Source organism: Monocercomonoides exilis, assembly GCF_001643675.1.
Source record: "Monocercomonoides exilis strain PA203 chromosome Unknown scaffold7-2047599, whole genome shotgun sequence".
Taxonomy (NCBI): Eukaryota; Preaxostyla; order Oxymonadida; family Polymastigidae; genus Monocercomonoides; species Monocercomonoides exilis.
Genome location: NW_027150552.1, coordinates 466,063 through 486,052, shown reverse-complemented (window position 1 = coordinate 486,052; position 19,990 = coordinate 466,063). Strand labels below are relative to the sequence as shown.

Sequence of the window (19,990 nt, the reverse complement as noted above, 5' to 3'; positions counted from 1 at the left end):
GAAACTGCTATTCTATTTCGTCCTAATTGGAGTTCAAAGAAATGTTTATAACTGTCTTTGTTGTTGCAAATCAATATCTTCTCTTCCTTCTTTAAATGAATCCAATTCCTTGCGTTTTCAACAGCCTTTAAAAAAAAAATGATTCAAAGTTGAAAATTGAATAAATGCAAACCTTCCATCTGTCAAAAATCCATTTTCAACGTTGAACTCGATGTTAATAATTGCTTTTCTTTTTATTCACTTCGACAATCAAACGCTCTCCTTTATCCCTTCCATTTTCAACTGCTTTGTGTAACATTCTCCAGTTATTAAGTCCAACAGATTTCTCGCATCCAAATGCGTTGATTTCTGACTTTTTGAAAAAAAGGATCTCAATAGAAAATTATTAATTAAAATGGGTTTTGCTCAAAACTGGAAATGCTTCAACAAAAAAATTTCACAGAGTCGACCATCGTTCAATGCTTGCGTTCTGCAAAGCTATCAAAAATCATCAGTCTTCCTTCACTATTTTCCCAAAGTTACAAAGAATAAGAATTTAATTTGCTTTGTTCATCACTGCATTTGATCCATTCAGAAAAATATTCACAAAAGTAATCAGTCTTCAGAAATTCAAAAATTGCAAACAAAACAAACAATATTCAATCACCATAACCATTCACACACCTAGATCTCTATTTGGGAGTGCAAACTCAAAACTATCCAAACCTCATCATATTGAGCTTTAGCAATTATCTTCTTCTTATTCCGCTTGATAAAAAAATTACAAATTCACACTTGCATGTCAATTGAACGAAAAAAAAATTGACAAATAAATTGTCAAAGGAATTACTCGATTATAACCTGTTTCAATGAATTTTTCATAATCTCGTTGATTTGAAAGTATCATTTTCATTTTTCATTTTCAATTCTTTAATAATAAATTTTTCCATTGACTCAGCTTTGTCGAGTTTATCACACGAATGTTGCAAGCATGTCACTTAATTTTGGAATCCAAACTGGATAGCATGTGAAATATGTGCTTTTTGTGTTTCTTGGAAATAACAACAGCAGCATTTGGAGAAATGAATAACTCAACAAAGACAAAGAGATCCGAATGTCATTGAAATGAAGCGAGCAAATAAACATATGAGAACAGACATTATGATTCATGCTTGAAATAATTGAAACAGAAATCGAATCAAATAAGACTTTTGAAATTTGTTTGTTATTAAATCGAAACAATTTTCGAATTAATATTTCAAAGTCAACTATTTGTTTTTATTTTCAGTTGAAAGTGTGAAGCAAACATCATTAGCCAATCATTGAACAAACCATTTTCATCTTCCTTATGATCATTTGCACCCATATTTAAGAAAAACAAAAGTGCAGGAATAATTAAAATTCATCCTGCATGCTGTTAGTCATTCTTCTTGTTGCAATTCTGAGCTTTTTCTTGAATGTCAATGCTATTGAATACAATTCTTTGAGAAATACAAATGATGAATCATTCCTTTTCGGATTCTCCAAAAACAATGAATATACATTTTCCAATCCAAAATTGAATAATTCACAAAATAATAACAGTGAAGATCAATCAGTGCAATTTCGAGAAGATGGAATATTGGAGTTTTCTTGTTTGAAAACTTCATTTTTATTGATAAACACTTCCATAACGTTCTCAAAGTTGCAGTTCCAAACAAAAGGAGACACAAATGTTGTTGATGGAACTTTGTCCAATGTTGAAGTTCTCGGGTGTTTGATATTGTGCAACGATGAGAAAGCAAATAGTTTGTTTAGAATTGTTTATGGAAGAGCACTGTTCAACAACATATCAATGAACACAAAAAGTCAAAACAACCAAATTCCACAATTATTGGTCTCTGAACATTCAGTGAAAAAGAGATGGATTGTGAAAGATTTTGAAGCAATCATATTGTCATCCTCGAAATTATCTGATCTTGTATTTGAAAAGGCTCCGATTATTAAATCCTCACATTCGTCATCTTTGTCCATTGCCAAATGTGTCTTCTCGAACATTTCTTCCACTCAAAAGAAGGATCCATTTTGTTCAGAGACATCGGAGCTTCAGAAAGGAAATGGAGCATTTATCATAACTGGATGTGAATTGCATGGTGTTGAAAATGTGTTTTGTGGAGGAATTGGAGATATCGATCATGCTTTGAATGTTTTCAACACAAGTGTGATGCGTTGTGCCAGAACCATGAATTCAAGTTCAAGAGTGGAACTCAAAGAGGATTGGAGCTTTGAATATACAGAATTTGTCAATCAGCATGTCACTGATTATTCAGCAAAATATGAGGGATTTAATTCTTGTGGAGGGGCCATCTTATTCAATGGTCCTTCATCAACACTGAGTGTTCATAGCTGTATTTTCATGGTTTGAGTCATTTTTGATTTTTTGTTTTAATTATTGGAAACTTTCTCTCTCTCTTTTTTTTTTTGAATAAAGAACTGTTCCTGCAGCAGATGGGGAGGAGGAATTTGTGTTTTTGATTCTTTGAGCACAAGAATTGAAAACTGCACATTCGATCATTGCATTGGAAAAAGAAACAACAGTGATGCAGGTTCTCATGGAGGCTGTGCTTTTATTAGCAGATCACAGTGTTACGATATCGTTCATTCCGTTGCAAAAAATGGATGTTCGACTATGAATGGAGGTGCAATATTTTTAAATTACAGAGGAACTTCAACCTCAACGGAATGCAATTTGAATTCTCTCAAAAATGGATCTCCAATCCTTTTGTTCAACATCACTTTTTCAAACGAAACATCAGTAAATTCAAGCGGGGGTGGTCTTTGCTTTGAAATAAACACTCCCAGCTTTTTCATCATGAGTGAATGCATCTTTCAGAATTGCTCTGCAAAGAATTCAAATGGAGGAGGAATGTGGATTAATGTGAGAACTCTTGAATTGAATGCAAAGTTTTGTTTCTATTGCTTCTTCTTTAATAATTCTGCCTCACAGGCATCAGATGTTTATCTGAATGACACATCACAAATAATCATAGATAATCCTTTTGTTGAATGTTATTCCTTAACAGCTGGAGAGAGCAGATGCGCGAGCTCCTCACAAGGAACAAAGAATGAGTGGCTTCCAAATGGATTATTTGTGAGATATGTCATTCCAGATGGAGGAAACAACAATGCGCTCTGTGGGTTGACTGTTGAGGATGGTTGTAGCTCATTGAAATTCACATTGGAAGACACATTAACAAAGAGCAGATGCAGAATCATGCTTATCGAGGGAACTTATGAAATGAATGAATCAAATGGATACGTTGTGGAGCGAAAGAGAATTTCTATTCAAGGGAGAGGAAAGGATGAAACACAATTGAATCCAGTTCGTGTTGAGGTAGATCAAGTGTTTCTGAATGTGGATGACGCGATATGCAAACTGTCATCTTTGAGCATTGTGTTTGACTCACATGAAAGTTCAAGATTGTTCCGACTGAGCTCCTCAAATTCTCAATTGTTTCTCCAAGAGCTTGCAATCAGCACCCCATTGAATCAGGAAGGCCTTCCCTCAAAAGAATATTTGAACAGTTTGTTTGAGGTGAATTTTGCCAACTTTCGAATGACTGATTGCATTGTCGAGAATGTATTGTCCAAGGCCAGTCTCTTTCAAGAAACCTCTTCTGCTTCATTGTTTGTATCGTCTTCATCTTCTCCACTTCCAAACAGTGATGAATGTTTTGTTGCCAATTCCAACTTTTCCCATGTGACAAAAACAGAAGGGGATGGAGCAGTGATTTCAAAGACAATCAGTGAGGAAGAGTCATTTTGTCTGTGGAACACGACAATCGAAAACTGTAAGTGTTCGAGTGGGAGTGGAGGAGGGATCAGGATTGACATGATATCGTCCACCAGCACCTTCAGAATGGGATCCTCCTCGTTTCCAACCGCACTCGACTCGTGTTCATGCAGCAAGTGTGGAGGAGGATTGTTTCTTTGGCTGGGGGATGGGGAAGCAGACTTTGTGATTTCATCAGTGAGTTTTGTGGATTGTGAGGCAGGAGAGGGAGGGAGAGATATCTTTGTGAATGGGAGCAACCTGAATGGCGAGACAATCAATTTGGAGAAGATTTGTGTTTCACTGAATGGGCTGGGATATGAAGAGTTGATGGGATTTGATAGAAGTCGGAGTGAGATGGGAATGTTTCCTTTGAATGTATTTTTGGAGTCATTCCAACCACCAGCACATGTTGGAGGAACTGAAGGAAACTGGGTTTTTGATTCTTGTTTTTGTGGATTCAGCTTCTTCCCATGTCAGACGATAATGCATGCTGCTCAGCTCAGATTTGGCTCATCACAAAGGCAGATTGTTGTTGGAGATGGATATGAGCTGGATGAGGAGATGATGATGGATGGACCAGTTTGGAACATCTCATGTGTGGAAAAGGGGATGGTTGTTGGTGTGCATGAACCACAAGCAGAGCTCTCCAATCAATGGCTGGTGAGTGTTTCCACAGAATGTTCAATATACAACATCTGCTTCTCCCTTCCTTCTTCTCTCTCTGATGCCCACTCTTTCATCACGCTCCCCACTTCCACTTCCTCTCTCACTCTTTCGAACTGTTCATCAATGAATTCAGCATCTGAGTCAGAGAGTGAGATTGGATTCTGCTTTGTGAGCGTGGTTGGAGGGGAGTTGAAGATGGAAATGTTTGAGACAAAAGGAGCAATGGTGTTTTCATCGTATTCGTTGATTGAAGGGAAGGGGAGCAGATTTGTTATGAATTGTGTTGAGTGTGTTTTTGAGGGAATCACAAAAGAGAATGGAGATGGAGCTTGTATTTGTGTTTGTGCTGCTGATGAGACAAGTGCTCATGAATCAGAAAAGAATCAACTGATAATTGACAACTGCACATTGAATGGATGCTGGGCAAAGGGAAACAGAGCAAAGGGGGGAGGAATGCATGTGTGTCTGAGAGGCAATGATGAAATGGTTGTGAATGGATCATCGAAGTTTGATGGGTGCTGTGCAGGAAAGAGGGAAGAAGGAGAAAAAGATGGATGTGGAGGAGGAGTGTTTGTTCAAGTGGGAGATGCAGAGTGTTTGTTGAGGATTGAACAAGGAGTGCAGTTTTCGAGTGAGAAGGCGAACATTGCGAGAGATGGGAAAGATGTGTTTGTCTGGTGTGGGAATGGAGTCCAGTTGGAATTGTTGATCAACACATCTTCATTCGGGTTTTTTGATCATTCAATTCTCCCATCAGATAGAGCAAGGCTGAGTGGATGTGAAAATGGAGAGGATGATCCAATTATTCCTCTGCATGTATATTTGTGCCCCATGCCAAGTCCAGTGATGGTTGATGGAACAAAAGGAGCAGATCACACGAAGTGTGGATATCCTTTGTTCTGTTGCAGATCGATTGATTTCTGTGCCAACAAGAGGGTTTCACAAACAATCAATGAGATTGAAGTTGCCTCAACTTCCTCAATCAACACCCAAATCTCAGTGTCTTTGTTCCCTCTTCTTCTCTCATCATCTTCATCCTCATCAAATGAAAATGAAATAACTATGAGTGTGAGTGATCATGGAGAAGCTACACAAGATGGCTTGATTCAGTGCAGCAACAGTCTGTCCATATCAGGACTCAGCTTTGTTCTTCCAAGAGCATTCCACCAGAACAGAAAGGCGTTTCTTCAGTCTTCATCTGCACTCAGCCTTTCAACCTGTTCCATCTCCTTTGTTGAAGAGTCAGAGACATATAGTATTGCCATTTCTGTAATATTGGTGGAAAGGGGGGATCTGACGCTCAATGAATTCTCAATGTGTTCAGAAGTTGAGTTTTCAGTTTCTTCTCCAATCTCAATAACCAATGGAGAAAACATCACAATCAAGAAATCAGAGATCCTTGGGATCAGGCACTCAGGTGGTGATGGAGGATGGCTGAGTGTGACTGGGATGGATGAAGGAGCCAGGTGGATAACAGTTGATAATTGCACAGTGAATTCATCGTGTGTCCAGGGAAACAACCTCAAGGGAGGAGGAATGCTGATTGAACTGGCAAAGGAATGTGAGTTGAAGTGCAACAACACAGAAATGAGTGGTTGTGGAGTTCCTGAAGAAGACATAGAAATAGAAACAGAACGAGAAAGAGAGGTCGGTGGGAGAGGACTTGGTGGAGGTGTGTTTTTATCATTGGAGGATGAAGCAACTCAGTTTGTTCTCCTGGATATGAAGTTTGTGGGGTGCTGCGCCTGGAAAGGGAAGAATGTGTTTGTGAATGGGAGCTCTCTGGATGAGGTTGTGGATTCCGCGCATTTCTCCTGGGAGATGAGTGAGAAGGAGAAGTCATCGATGGATGAGCTGTGTGGGTGGGAGAGAAGCAGCACAGGGGTTGGGTTTGTGATTCCGCTTGTGGTGTATCTGTGGAGCAACTTCAGTGGGAGTGGGTTTGTTGATGGGAAGGAAGGAGGAGACTTCAGTGGATGTGGATATGCTGCTGCTCCATGCAGATCGATCTCCCATCTCATCTCCCTCAAATTCACCCCACTCCCTGGAAGTGCTTCTGATGATGATGATGAAGATGGATTGTCCATCTCAGTGTCTCACATTTCCTCACTCTCCTCATCCCTTTCCCTTTCATCTTCTGTTGAATCAGAACAAATCTCAATGAAATTCATTGGGAAAGACAATGAGTCAGGGATTGGTGTGGGTGATGATGCGGTTGGAAATGAAGAATGGATGATCCATTCGACCATCCATCTTTCATTTGAGGTTCTCTCCTTCCACATCCCAACAGCATTTGCCCATCACAGAACATTCATCAGATCCTCAACTTCCTCATCGCTTCTCCAAATGAAGCACTGCTCTTTCACCCCTCAAAGTTCAAGTGATCCTGTTTCATTCACTTTGTTGAGTGTTTCAGAGGGAAGATTGTTGATTGACAATTGCACCTTGTCCTCGTTCTCAACCACACACCCATTTCTCCTTGTTTCACTTCCTTCTCAGTCAATCGCCATTTCTAACATGTCAGTCTCGAATGTCTCGATGTCTTCCTGCTCTCTTGTTTCATTCGAAAGAACACCGTCTCATCTGCCTGTGAATTCATCTGCTCACAACGAAGCGTCAGACAAGTCTTGTTGCTCCCTCCAAATCCAGTCATCATCATTCGCCAACAACACATGCTCTGGTAACAGTGCAACCATTCTTTGTCTCGGAGTGTTCGATGCTGTGGAGAGTGTTGTTGAGAAGTGCACATTCAGCCGGTGCGCGAGCGAGGCGAGTGAAAGGGGAGGGGCACTGATGATGTGTGTGAAGAGCGAGGAGTCATCGGTGGAGGTGAGGCAGTGCTCATTCACACTCTGCAAGTGCTCGACTGTGGATGGGAGAGGAGGAGGAATGATGTTTGATTGTGTGGATCCCTCATCACCAGCACCTTCACCAACACCAACAACAGATGGCTCATCTTTTCTCCCACTGAGGATTTCAGAGATCCGATTCACAATGAATGATGCACTGGTGGGGAAGGACATATTCATCAGCTGCCAGTCGATCGAGCAGCAGATCAACGAAACACTCTTTGCTCTCGACTTCTCCCAGGAGTCGCTCCAATCGAACAAGTCCATCTGTGCGAGTGATGCTGATGAGCAGGATGTGGACTTGATCCCCTTGATCACGTTCTTGCATGCACCCCAGATCTTTGTGTGTCTCGATTCGGCAGACACTCGCCAGTGTGGATTGCCAACAAACCCCTGCCAGAGCATCTCATCTGCTGTTCACCACATCCAGCCAGGACTGCTCAACACCATTTTCATCAACACCTCATCCACCTTCCTCTCAGAGACAACTGTGCATGGGCTGTCCATCCTGCCTTCGACAAAGCAGCAGGCAACAATCCAGCTGAGCACAGCCATTCCCCACACTGGAGATGCCCAGAGTGTGGTTCTGCTTGAGGAGGATTGCACAGTTCGCAACTGCCTGATATCATTTGCCTCTTCGTTTGAGGCAGCACACTCAGCAGTATTCACCGAATCATATGGATCATTGGAAGTGTTTCAGTGCACATTCACAGCAGCCGATGCCTCGTTGGAGCTGGATTCACATGTGATGGCTGTTTGGGGAGGAGTTCTGAAGATGAGCGAGACATCATTCAGCTGGCTGTCTTTTGCAACACCCTTGCTTTTGTTTTCAGACGAGTCGGAAATTGTGCTTTCCCAAATGACTCTGGAGTCTCTCACATCGACTGCTGATGTTGTTACAATTGGACTGAGTGCAAGCGTGTCTATTGAAAAAATGAACTGTTCCAACATCTCATTGAACAATGGCTGTCTGATCTCAATGAGCAAAGAAGAGCTGAATATGAATGATAATAAAAGAAATAATGATGAAGATAAGGGAAGTCTCAGAATATCTGCAGCAGTTTTTAAGAATATTTCTTCAAATGAGAACAACAATAACAATAACAGTGTTGTGAGAATTGAGAGGACCAAGACAAGTGTGAATCTGATTAATTGTTCGTTTTCTTATTGCCTGCTTTCAGCTGAGAAAGGAAGCCAGTTGTCGGTTTCGGACAGTTCAGATGTGTCTGTTGTTTCGTGTTTGTTTGATGGCAAAGCAATGGATGAGCCAGTCAGCCATCAGAAGAATAACGATTCGGGAGAAGATGAAGAAGAAAATGACAAAGAGCATAACCCATTGTGTGGTTGGAATGGATCGGTTGTGGATGTGAAGTCAAGCAATGTGACAATGAAAGACACCACAATCAGCAACTCGAAGAAAGGGGGGCTTTCATTGTTTGGTGGAAGCGTGGAGATTGAGAAAGGAGAGTTCATGAATAACAATCCATCGATTCAGAATTATCCATCAACAAGAAGGAACATCCTGTGTGAAGGCTCTTCAGAATTGAGTGTTGTGAGTTTGAAGGGAGGGGATGGAGTATTGCCAAATACATCGTTGTGGATATTGGATGGAGGATGTTCATTGGAAGGGATTGCAGGAGAAAGGGCATCTCCCTTTTTCATTCCGAAGGTGGAGAGTGTGTCATCTGAAAAGTCAGGGAAGAAGGTGAATCTTGTGTTCAGAGGATCACTGCTCCTCCCTTGCAATCTCTCATTCGAAACAGTTGCAGCAGAAGGAGATGAGGAGGTGGTTGAGAAGCATTTGTTTGATGAAAGAGGTTTCATATCAGAAGAAGAGGTTCATGGATTTGTTCCTGTGGAAACAATTGAAGGAGTGGCAAATGCTGTGGAAGTGAGAGTGTGCATTCTGTTTGGTAATCTAATTTCACATTCATCAACTGAATCATTCATTCTGAAGAACAGGAGTGTCTCAGAATCAAAAGGAGATGAAAGAATTGTCGAAGGAGGAAAAGAAGGGAAATCGTTATGGCCAATCATTGTTGTTGTATTATCTGTTTTGTTTTTGATTGTTCTCATTGGATTTATTCTGTTTGTTGTTCGATGGAGAAAGCAAAAGAGAAGAACAAGAGAATTAGAAGAGATTGTGAATGACACAGTGAAGAAGGATCCGAAGGCGTTCGAGATGGTGACAATGGAAATGTTGCCTGAGGAGCAATGGAGGAGAGCAGAAAGGGAGGCAGAGAAGAAGAATGAAGAGAGAATCAAGAAGAGGGTGTATGAGAATAGCTTGGGACATTCAGAGTCATCAGAGCATTTGTTGAGTGAATGTGGTTCGACAGAATACATTCTTGGAAGAGATTCAGACAAGATACCTCAATGGGCATTGGAAAAGGTTGATGAGAAGGAGGTCGAGGAGGAAACGAGAAAGAGAACACCCTCACCATCAATTTCATCCACTTCAACGACTGATTCAGATTCAACTTTTGTTCGATCGGAGAGTTTGTGTCCAACCACCTCATCCATGTCGAATCTTGTGGATGCAATTGCCTGTTCGTCAGTGTTTGAAAAGCTGATTGTGGATTTGAGAGATTCGCTGTTCATGTTGCTTCATGGGAGAAATGAGAAGAAGGAGATGGCGATAGGCACTCTGAAGGAGAGAGAACACACAGCTGCGCAGGTGTTGTTCTGGGTGGCGAATGGGGCACTCCACTCATTTGAGAATGAAGAAGACGAGCTGTCCTCCCTTGCCAATCTGAGTCCTCACATTGTGTTGTTCTCAGAGCACATGATCATCTGCATTGCCAAGCATTCCGACTTCTCTTCAGATGATGATTCAGATTCCTCATCCATCTCCTCCGCCTCCACCATCATCACATCTTCCTCTGACTTCTCATCTGCCAACAGGAATGGTCGAGGTTCACCACCACCCTCATCAGCGTTTGAGGATGAGGATGACAACAGGAAGGAGTGTCTGAGGTGGAAGGCACCCGAGCTGCAGATGAACAAGAAGATGGGAGCAACAAAGGAGTCAGTTTCATTCTCGATTGGGATGATGCTGTGGGAGTGCCTGACCCTGCAGATCCCATTTGGAGAATATGAGGCAGCGGTGGCAGGGCAGAAGATTGCGAATGGGGAGAGGCCAGACATGAAGGGGGTTGAAGGGAACACATTTGAGGCAGTTGTGAAGAGCTGCGTGTCGGAAAGAGGGTGCGAACGTGTGGAGCTGAGTGTGCTGAAGCGAGAGTTCATCCAGCACTTTCCTCCCGGCACAGTGATGGTGACGATGTCAGATGCGATTGGATACAACGAGATGTCAGAGGATGAGGAGCTGAGCGTGTCAGCAGAGGCAAGAAAGCTGATTGAAAGCATGAACAAATGAAGAAGAAGAGAAAGAGTTTGATATTTAAAAATGAGAGGTAGATTGTTTTTTCGTAATTCTGTAAATAAAATGAGTGATTTTTTTTTCAAAAGTGCATCATTTGGTGTTTTCTGTTTGTGGCGTGCTTGCTACGGTTTTATTTGGCTTTTTGATGCAATCTCATGTTTATTTAATTGTTTTTTGAGGATGTGAATGTGAACTCTTGTTTTGTTGTTTTCTTATGGTTATCGTTGTGTTTTCATATCGTGAGTAATTCACTGAAATTGGAAGCAAAAAGATGTGGAGTTCGAAATGTGAAGGAAAAAAAAAGAATAATTTGATTTCTGTTGAGAAAGATAAAAAAGTGGTTTTTATGATGAGAGGAGAATTATCGAAAAAATAAAAAAAATTGTTTTTCAGAAAAAAAAAATGAAAAAAAAAAAGGAAAAATGATGTTTCAAAATCAAAGAAAGAAATTATTCGTTTTATCACCTTAAGGGGTTATTCAACTTTTAATCGTCATTTATCGTGAATTTGAAAGTCACAAAAATAAAGAATGCAAGGAAACATGAGATATTTACCTTTTGTTTTCCTAAAGTGTGATTAAAAAAATATTATAGAGAGTTGTTTTGTTTTTATGCACAATCTTCGAATCATGTTTTTGACACATTTCATACAAAGAAATGGTTAAAGTCTTGATATGTTTAATTTTTGTTTTTTTATATATAGTCATGGACAAAACCCGGGAATGGGACAAAACCCGGACTTTTTCATAAAATTCATATTTTTCAACAAGTTTCAAAAATAAAATTATAATAATTCACACATTCACACATCAGTATATAACACATCTAACAATGTTGAAATTTTTATTTGTAGTGCTGTATTTATGAAGAAATAAATAATTTTTATTTTTGAAAATTTGACTTTTAATGAATTTTTCTATTTTTATAAAACGATTCAGTTCATCTTTTATACACATAACTTATTTTTTCAATGTTATAAATAATTCTGGTTATTTTTCATTTTCGGCAATTTGCTCTTTCCAACGGAATGAAAATCTGTCATTTTCAAAAATCACAGTCAATGGGATAACTGAAAAAATATTTTTTGCAAAACACAAAAATATCCAAGTGAATTTAACGTATGCATCAATAAATATGATAGTTATATAAAATTTCTTCATTGATGAAATTTAAAATGATACAGTAGGTATTTAGTTAACAAAGATTGTTTTTATAATTGTTGATTTTTTCTTATCATTTTCAATGATTTTTCTACCAAATTGTATTTCATGATATACCTACTGTATCATTTTAAATTTCATCAATGAAGAAATTTTATATAACTATCATATTTATTGATGCATACGTTAAATTCACTTGGATGTTTTTGTGTTTTGCAAAAAATATTTTTTCAGTTATCCCATTGACTGTGATTTTTGAAAATGACAGATTTTCATTCCGTTGGAAAGAGCAAATTGCCGAAAATGAAAAATAACCAGAATTATTTATAACATTGAAAAAATAAGTTATGTGTATAAAAGATGAACTGAATCGTTTTATAAAAATAGAAAAATTCATTAAAAGTCAAATTTTCAAAAATAAAAATTATTTATTTCTTCATAAATACAGCACTACAAATAAAAATTTCAACATTGTTAGATGTGTTATATACTGATGTGTGAATGTGTGAATTATTATAATTTTATTTTTGAAACTTGTTGAAAAATATGAATATTTCTAAAAAGTCAGGGTTTTTGAAAAATTCCCGTGTTTCTGAACGATGGTAATTAAAAAATACCTTTCTTTAATAATAAACTTTAAATTGTCATTTTTTTGAAACTGAACAATAAATAAGTTGCGAATATTTCAACATGCGCTCACTTTTTTGAGACAAACATATGAAATTCTAAGAAATAAACGATTGGCTTTATAATGAGAAAACATAAAAAAGCATAACATTTCCAAAAATTTGAGAATTTCAAAATAATGATGAATAATATTGAAAAAAACATATAACTTTCACAAAGGAAAAACTATTTTGTCCGCAAATTTTGACAAAAAAAGATGGAAAACTACTCTCTTTGCTCCAAAATTAGATTGAAAAAAATCCAGACAAAAAAAAAAGAATAAAAAAATTACAGTTTATTGAACATGAAATGCTACCGTTATAAAACTTAAATTCAAATTGCAAAACAATATTCAATCAGTCAAATGGGAATATAAACATAAGAGTGCTTAAGCTATCTGTTTCCACCTTCTTCTTCTTCTTCTTCTTCTTCTTCTCTTTCCTTGTGCATCACTCCACTTTCATTCCGACTTGATCCAACTGATTTACGATTCTCGCTTTTATCATCCTCGCTTGCTCCTTCTACGCAAGTAAAATTATCTGCCTTATCGCTATCAGCAAATTCGTCCCCTTCCTCGATTTCTTGCTGTGCCCACATCCGCTCTTCCTCCTCTTCTGGTGTCAGTGGAGGCGAATCAGATGTCGCCTCATACAAATGCACAAGCGACTCAAACGGTAAATATGCAAGCACATGCTTATTTGCGACAGACTCTGGATCATTCTGTGCTGAATGGTTTTTCTTCTCTTCGCCTTCGCCTTCCCATCGCTCATCATTTTGATCTTCTTTGGTTTTGCCCTCTGCTTCTGTGCTTGCCACTCCTGCAGTGTCATCTTCATCGTCTCTCCTTCCTTCTTCTCCCACACCATCCAATCCAGCATCACCCATCAAGTAGAACATTTGAGTATCTGCCATCAACGCTGCATCGCCATCATCATCATCACTTCTTCCTCTTTGAGCTTCGTTGGCCTGTGGAGAAATGAATTGTTCTTCAAACATCCCTCCTTCTATTTCACCAGAGTCAGTAAATTCTCCTCCTCCTTCTCTTCCTCCTTTAATGAAACTTTGCTGATACTGTGCTTCTTGAGGTACTTCGGAAAGTGATTCCCCTTTCAATTCATTTGAATTATTGTCACTTGTTTCTGGTAAATGCTCAAACATATCTACTTCTCTCTTTCGACTTTCATCTTCTTCTGTTTTCTTTGCATTTTCACCAAAATTATCCGATTCATTCGAATGAACTTCCGCTCCAATAGCATTTGCTTCCTCTTTCTTCTGTTGCTGAGATGCTGCGTCTTCTCCAGAAGTGAAAGGAGTGTCATTCAAAGCATCTGCTGATCTGTCACTGAACATCTCTTCACTTGTGTGAATTTCCGACGAAGAAGAACTTGAATCCGTTGCTTTTGCATTCGTATCACTCGAAACAGAAGTCATAACATCGACAATTGCAGGAGGCAAAGAAGAAGAAGAAGAAGAAGAAGAAGAAGAGCGAGGAGAATTAGCAGGCATCATGTCATTGAAAGCATCAGGCATTGTTCCATCGAGTGGTTCAAGGAGAGTACTATCTGTTGCATCTGTCTTGTTTGCCTTTTGAGTGGAAGCAACAAGATTATCTGCATCTGACCCAGACACATTCGAAAGTGAAGAAGAATGTGCAGTCATTGTGTGAAAAGAAGCCTGCGACGGATAAGCAGACGAAAGAGAATATTGTGTCGATTGGGCAGAATGCGAAGGAGGAGACGGGTGCGGTACAGGAAGCGAGGCAAGGCGCGAGTGAGGCAAAGACAAAGACGGCTGACGCACTTTCATTGGATCGCTCGCAACATGTGGAGATTGGTGTAAAGAGGGCTGGGTGTGAGAAGGAGAGAGAGGTTGTGTTGGAGGAGAAGCCGAAAGAAGAGCCATTTCGTGCTCCCACTCAAACAGCCTGCGCTGCTTCATTTCGCTGTCGTCGCCTGACCAGCTGGCAAACGAGACAGACTCTTCGAAGCGTGGATAGCGCGACTGAGGTTGTTGGAAGTCGAAGCGGGATGGAGGAGGATGAGGAGCATTGCTGGAGTGATTAGCAGAAGGCTCTGTTGTGTGTAAGAGGTTATTGTTTGTGGATGTCTCTGCTGTTTGTGATACCCCTGGAAGCTTGCCTTTTTTGCCTTTGCGTTTTCTGAGTGTGATTGGAGGAGGCGGGACTGACTGGGAAGAAGAGGAGAGAGGGTGCAAGGGAGAGAAAGAGGGAGAAGGAGAAGACAGCTCAGATGAAGGCGAGTCTGTTGGAGCTGGAGAGAAAGAAAGAGATGGATTGTGCTGAGGTGAAGCAGCTGAGTGGGAATGAGATGGGGAAGAAGAAAAAGAAGAAGATGATGATTCACTCGAAGATGACTGCAGAAATGGAGCAGATGTATTGTTTTCAAAAGAATTGTTGTTATAAGATATTCCATTGATATTTTGGTTTGACTGATGTGTTTGATATGCCAATGCATCAGACTGAGAAGACAGAGAATTCTGTTGTGCAACACTGTCCAGATTGATCACTCTGTTGTCTTTTGAGCCTGGCCGCTTTGACACCAAATGCACTCCAATCTGATTGGGCGATGTTGACTCTGCCAAGCTACCCATGTGTGGATAGTTCGCAGCTGCCATCACACTCCTTCCCGTTTGCTCAGCTTCATCGCCAACACTCTTCGCATCGTCGGCCATTCCATACATCCTCCGTTTTTGTCTCTTTGTCTTCTCCTTCTGCATCCTTCTCCTCTCTCTGATCTCGTTCTTCTTCTCCTCTCTCCACTTCTCCCGCTCTTCAGGTGTCATGTCCCGCAGCCGCTTCATCATCTTCTTCTCTTCCTCGTTCGTTTGGCTCTCCTTCATCTTCTGCTTGATAATCTTCATCTCTAACCGCCTCTCTTTCTTTTCTCTTTCTCTCCTCTCTCTTTCTCGCGCTTCAATTTCTGCTATCATCCGCCTCCTTTCTGCAAAATCTTCATCGTCTGACTCATTTTCGCTGCTATCATCATCAGCCCCGCCATCAATGCCATCACCACCATATCCCTCCTCTTCATAGAATCCTCTTCCTCCTCCCACCACACTCCCATCCTCTCCAATCTCCCTCATCTCAATCGCCACTCTTCCGTCTTCTCCTTTTTGCAGCCTCATTTTCTCCTCACTTCGCGTCGACGACGCTTGCAAATTGCTTCGAACTCGCCCAATTTCGCTTGCTTTTTCTTTTCTCCTTTCTTTTTCTTCTCTTTTCCTCTCTCTCTCTTTCAAAAGCCCTTCCATTTGCTTCTCGTATGCTTTTCCTAATGAATGACCAACACCTCCACGGAAGTTGAAGAGAAGCGACGAAAGAGAAGGAGAAGGAGCAACTGAAGAAGAAGATGATGATGACGATGATGGAGAAGCAGAAAACTTAGATGGCTGACCTTTCAATGAACGTAGCGATCTTCTTTCATCGTCAATTGGTCGCTTCAGCGGTTTCTTGAGTAAAGCAGCTGATGGATTAGAAGAGGAAGAAGAAGAAGAGGATGAGGAAGAAGAAGACATGGGAGTTGCCATGGATGAGACAAGAACATAATCATCAAAGCTTTTTGTCTCATCGCGAGGACCAGGCACAAAAGAAGGAGGAGGAATGGGTGGTTGTTTTGAGGAGGATGATGATGAGAACGAGGACGATGAAGATGATGATGGGGAATTCGCAGCTAAAGCAAACCGCACTTCCGATTGTTGATCGGTCACTCCTCCAGCAGCATCCAGCGAAGATGTCGCTGTTCCAATTGCTTTCTTCTTCTTCTTCCTCAATCTGATTGGAGGCGGTGGGTGGTTCAGCTTGTTGTCTGGCTGAAATGTAGGCTCAAACTCTGGCGGCAGCTGGGCAAGCACATTTGGCGAGGGAAATGGTGTCATTGGTGAAGAAGAGGAAGAAGAGGAGGAAGATGACAAGTGAGAGGAAGGAGACGATGCTGTTGATGGAGCAGGTGAGTGGACGGCAGCAAAGGCAGATGCAGATGAAGATGGCGTGGCAGATCTTCGAGGAGCAGGAGACAGAAACACATGAGATGCACTTTCTCCTCCTTCCCCATTCACATCATATCCACTTGCTATACTTCCTCTCCTCTCCTCTCTTTCTTCAACAAGACTCGTCCCTGCTGCCTTTTCACCCATGTCGTTGTCATCAAGCACCTGATATTTCGCAGCACTCCCTTTCAGCTCCATTTCTCTATTGCGTTTCAGCCACTTGCTGCTCAAACTGGACGAGCTGCGCTGTGAGTGGAGAGAGTGTGTGGAGTGGATTGAGCGGATAGAATGGAGTGAGTGGAGTGAAGGAGAGTGCTGGCGAGGCGGCGCTGGCTGCATTTGAGTGAAGCGTGGGGCAGCAGGCAGAGCGAGAGAGGAATGAGAAGGCGAAGGAGAGGAAGGAGAAAAGGGGTAGCGGTATGACTGACGTGAGGGGGAGAGAGAAGTTGGAGTGAGAATTGAAGTGGAGTTTGGAAGTTGATTTGAAGCAGAGGAAGAAGAAGATCTGGATGAAGTGCGGGAGGAAGGCTTGGATGAAGCAGAAGCAGGTGGAGAAGCACCAGAAGAGGAAGACGAAGGTGTGTGATGAGGTGTGGTGGATGAAGAAGTGGAATGCGATGTGGCTGAAGAGTGAAGTGAGGCTGATGATTTGGATGAGATGAGTTGAGGATGCGAGGAAGGAGTCGAACGCACAAGCGAAAGCATGTCAGACGCCTGAGATTTTGTTGATTCCTCTGAAAGCATTTGATCTTTGGATGTTTCGTGTTCTTTCCCTTTTCCTTCCTTTTGCTCTTCATCCTCCTCTTCCTCTTCCTCTTCGTCCTCGTCTTCTTCTTCCTCCTCACTTTCCTCTTCTTCCTCTCCTTCTTCTTCTTCTTCCTTCTTTGAAGTGCCATCGCTCGACGAAGACGAAGAATCTGATGAAGTGACAGAAGCAGATGCAGAAACACCTAAATATCCATACAAATCCTCAGGAGGCGCCTCATCTTTGTTAGCTTTTTTGGATTTCTTCTTCTTCTTCTTCTTCTTCTTCTTCTTCTTTTTGTGTTTGATTGTCTTTCTCTTCTTCTTCTTCTTCTTCTTTCCTGACTCGTCTTTTTTCACACTTTCCATCTGCTGTGTATTGCTGTTGTCTGTTTCTGTCTCTGCTGAAGTCGAAGTGTCTTCTCCTTCTTCCATCAGCACTTCCCCCATCAATCTCTGCAGCTCTGCTTTCTCCTCTTCGTCTCCCTCATCTTCTTCCTCCCCATTTTTGGATCGCTTCTTTCGCCCTTTCTTCTTCGTTTTGCCGGATTTCTTGGCTTTCTTCTGCATCAATTGCTCTTCTTCTCCGCCTTCTTCTGTTTCTTCCTCCTCCTCCTCTTCTTCTTCGTCCTCTTCCTCATCCTCATCCTCGTCATCTTCATCTTCATTTTCATCTTCGTCCTCCTCGTCTTCCAGTGCCTTCTGCTGCATTGCCACCTCCTTTGCATACCACTCGAGACACTTCTTCTTCCAATTCCCACAAGACACAGCAACAATCAGAGGAATAATACGAACTGTCACAAAGGCAATCAGCATCAGCACAGTCGCCAGCCCACTCATTCCTTTTATCCCCAGCCCTCCATCATCGCCTTCCAGTTCCCCGCCTTCTTCTGCTGCTTCGGAAGAGGCAGCTGACAAGAAGTGATGAAGGAATGGAATGTGCTTCAAACAAGAAGTTGCATATTTGCCTATGGAACGAAAGCTATTTGATGCTTTTGTTGCAACATTTGAAACAGAATTTGCCAAAGAAGAAGGCAGCAGCGACAAAGCAGATGCCGAAAGAGAAGCAACAACTTCATTCTTCGAACTGACAACAGAGATGACAACTGTGGGTATGATGAAGCACGTGACAAGACCAGCCACTGAGGAAATTGGAGGGATGGATGTTTTGTCTGCTGCTTGGAGCAGAGCAGTGAGGCAGTACATGGACATGTCTGGCCAGTAATACGCAGCCAGCAGCCGCATCATCATCTCCCCCATCTTCATCACAGACTCAAAATACTCGTCTGTAGAGAAAGTGCCTTCTTCAACAAAAATCGACATTAGCTGCCGAGGAATTGCCAAGTAAAGCGCTGAAATCACCAGCCCATATGGAACTGTGCATTTGAACACCACAGCAAGTGCACGCAGTGCAAGTGAAGGCATTCCAGCTCCGATGTAAGTTGAGCAAATGATCTTTTCGGCAGATGAGATACCGAATATAAACAGCCCCACCAAATCCTGCACGGAAGACGCATACCCACCAGCTGTAACCTCAATCTCGCCAACAGACTGGTTCAGCAAAAGAAACAATGTCCAGGCCAAATCATCCAGGCAATTCACAAGCCCAACAGCAAGCCCAAAGAAGAAAAAGCGGAAAATTGTCTTAAACACAGGAATCATGGATCTTTTCGAAAAAAAGGAATAATCTGTTCGTATTTTCTTTTTACGGACCGCAAGAAATATAAATATAGCGCTGCCAAGCACCTTGCTACACACAGTTGCAATGGCTGCTCCGATTGCACCAAGCTTCCCAACAATAATCAACAAATAGTCAAGAAGAATATTTGTTCCAAGACATATCAGATTAACACAGATAATTGGAGCTGTTTTTGACATGGAAGCAAACAATCCTGAACCAATGTCGTATAGAAGAAAGAATATGGAACAACTCAATATTATTGTTGCATAGCGCACTTCCGTATCCAAAAGATATAAAATGCCAGAATCTTCCATATTCGACATAAATCCAAGAAGCGGACGTATTGCAGGAATTAAAGCTGCAAGGAGTCCTGCTGCTAAAACTGCTGCATAAAGTGTTTGCCAAAGGACGGCTCCAACTTTATTAAATAACTCTTCTCCAACAGCAGCAGCCATTCCAATTGCCCCATATATGCTAACACCAAGTGCAAGACTTATTAACACAGAAACTGTACTCCAGGCAACAGAAACAGCAGCTGCTTCTGAACCAATTTCTCTCCCTGGTGGAGTATATTTACTTAAAATAATCCTTTCAACAAAAACGTTGATCACATTTGAACCCTGAAAGAAAACGTATAATTAATAAAAAAAGAAAATTAAAACAATAATTAAGAAAGCCTCAGAAAGTATCATTGGAAAAGCAAGTCGCAGGAGCTCTATACCATTCAAATATTATAATTGAATGAAATGAAAAACAAGATAAAACCTTTTCCACCAGCCGGTCTGTTCCATCGATAAAAACGACTAACACAATTAGCATACGGTTTTTTGACTTGATTGCGCAACTTCATCTTACAGAAATCAAAGTGCGCAAAAAAGATCAAAAAAATATGGTTGGTTTTTTCATTTCAGCTGTGAATATGAAAGGTTTTTTAATAACTTGAAAATATATTTTCTTTTTTCACAGTTTGATAAAAGAAGGTAGATTTTTTATTGAGCCATATTTTATAATTAAATTTTTAACTTTAATAATTATATTTTTT

General features: G+C 40.9%; 2 protein-coding genes across 2 annotated transcripts; one reads left to right on the top strand and one right to left on the bottom strand.

Moving 5' to 3' along the window:
- Window positions 1-2,915: 2,915 nt before the first annotated feature.
- MONOS_706 (uncharacterized protein) lies at window positions 2,916-11,109 on the top strand (the record flags this gene model as incomplete). Its single annotated transcript, XM_067877355.1, has 2 exons — window positions 2,916-2,922; window positions 3,042-11,109. The coding sequence occupies 2 exons, from the start codon at window positions 2,916-2,918 to the stop codon at window positions 10,685-10,687; spliced, it is 7,653 nt and encodes a 2,550-aa protein (XP_067733300.1). The 3' UTR covers window positions 10,688-11,109.
- A 1,047-nt stretch (window positions 11,110-12,156) lies between these two features.
- On the bottom strand, window positions 12,157-19,836 carry MONOS_707 (putative MATE family efflux transporter). Its single transcript, XM_067877366.1, has 3 exons — window positions 19,714-19,836; window positions 19,626-19,663; window positions 12,157-19,568 (listed from the first exon to the last, which is right to left on the bottom strand). Exons 1-3 carry the CDS (start codon window positions 19,796-19,798, stop codon window positions 12,912-12,914), a joined length of 6,780 nt encoding a protein of 2,259 aa, XP_067733299.1. The 5' UTR covers window positions 19,799-19,836; the 3' UTR covers window positions 12,157-12,911.
- Between the last annotated feature and the right edge of the window lie 154 nt (window positions 19,837-19,990).

Bases quoted from the DNA above. Each gene is read 5' to 3' on its own strand.
- MONOS_707 (XM_067877366.1), bottom strand. From the start codon at position 19,798: ATGAAGTTGCGCAATCAAGTCAAAAAACCGTATGCTAATTGTGTTAGT. The intron at 19,664-19,713 runs GTTTTATCTTGT...TGAATGGTATAG, and splicing joins CAGACCGGCTGGTGGAAAAG to AGCTCCTGCGACTTGCTTTT. The intron at 19,569-19,625 runs GCTTTCTTAATT...GTTTTCTTTCAG, and splicing joins TTCCAATGATACTTTCTGAG to GGTTCAAATGTGATCAACGT.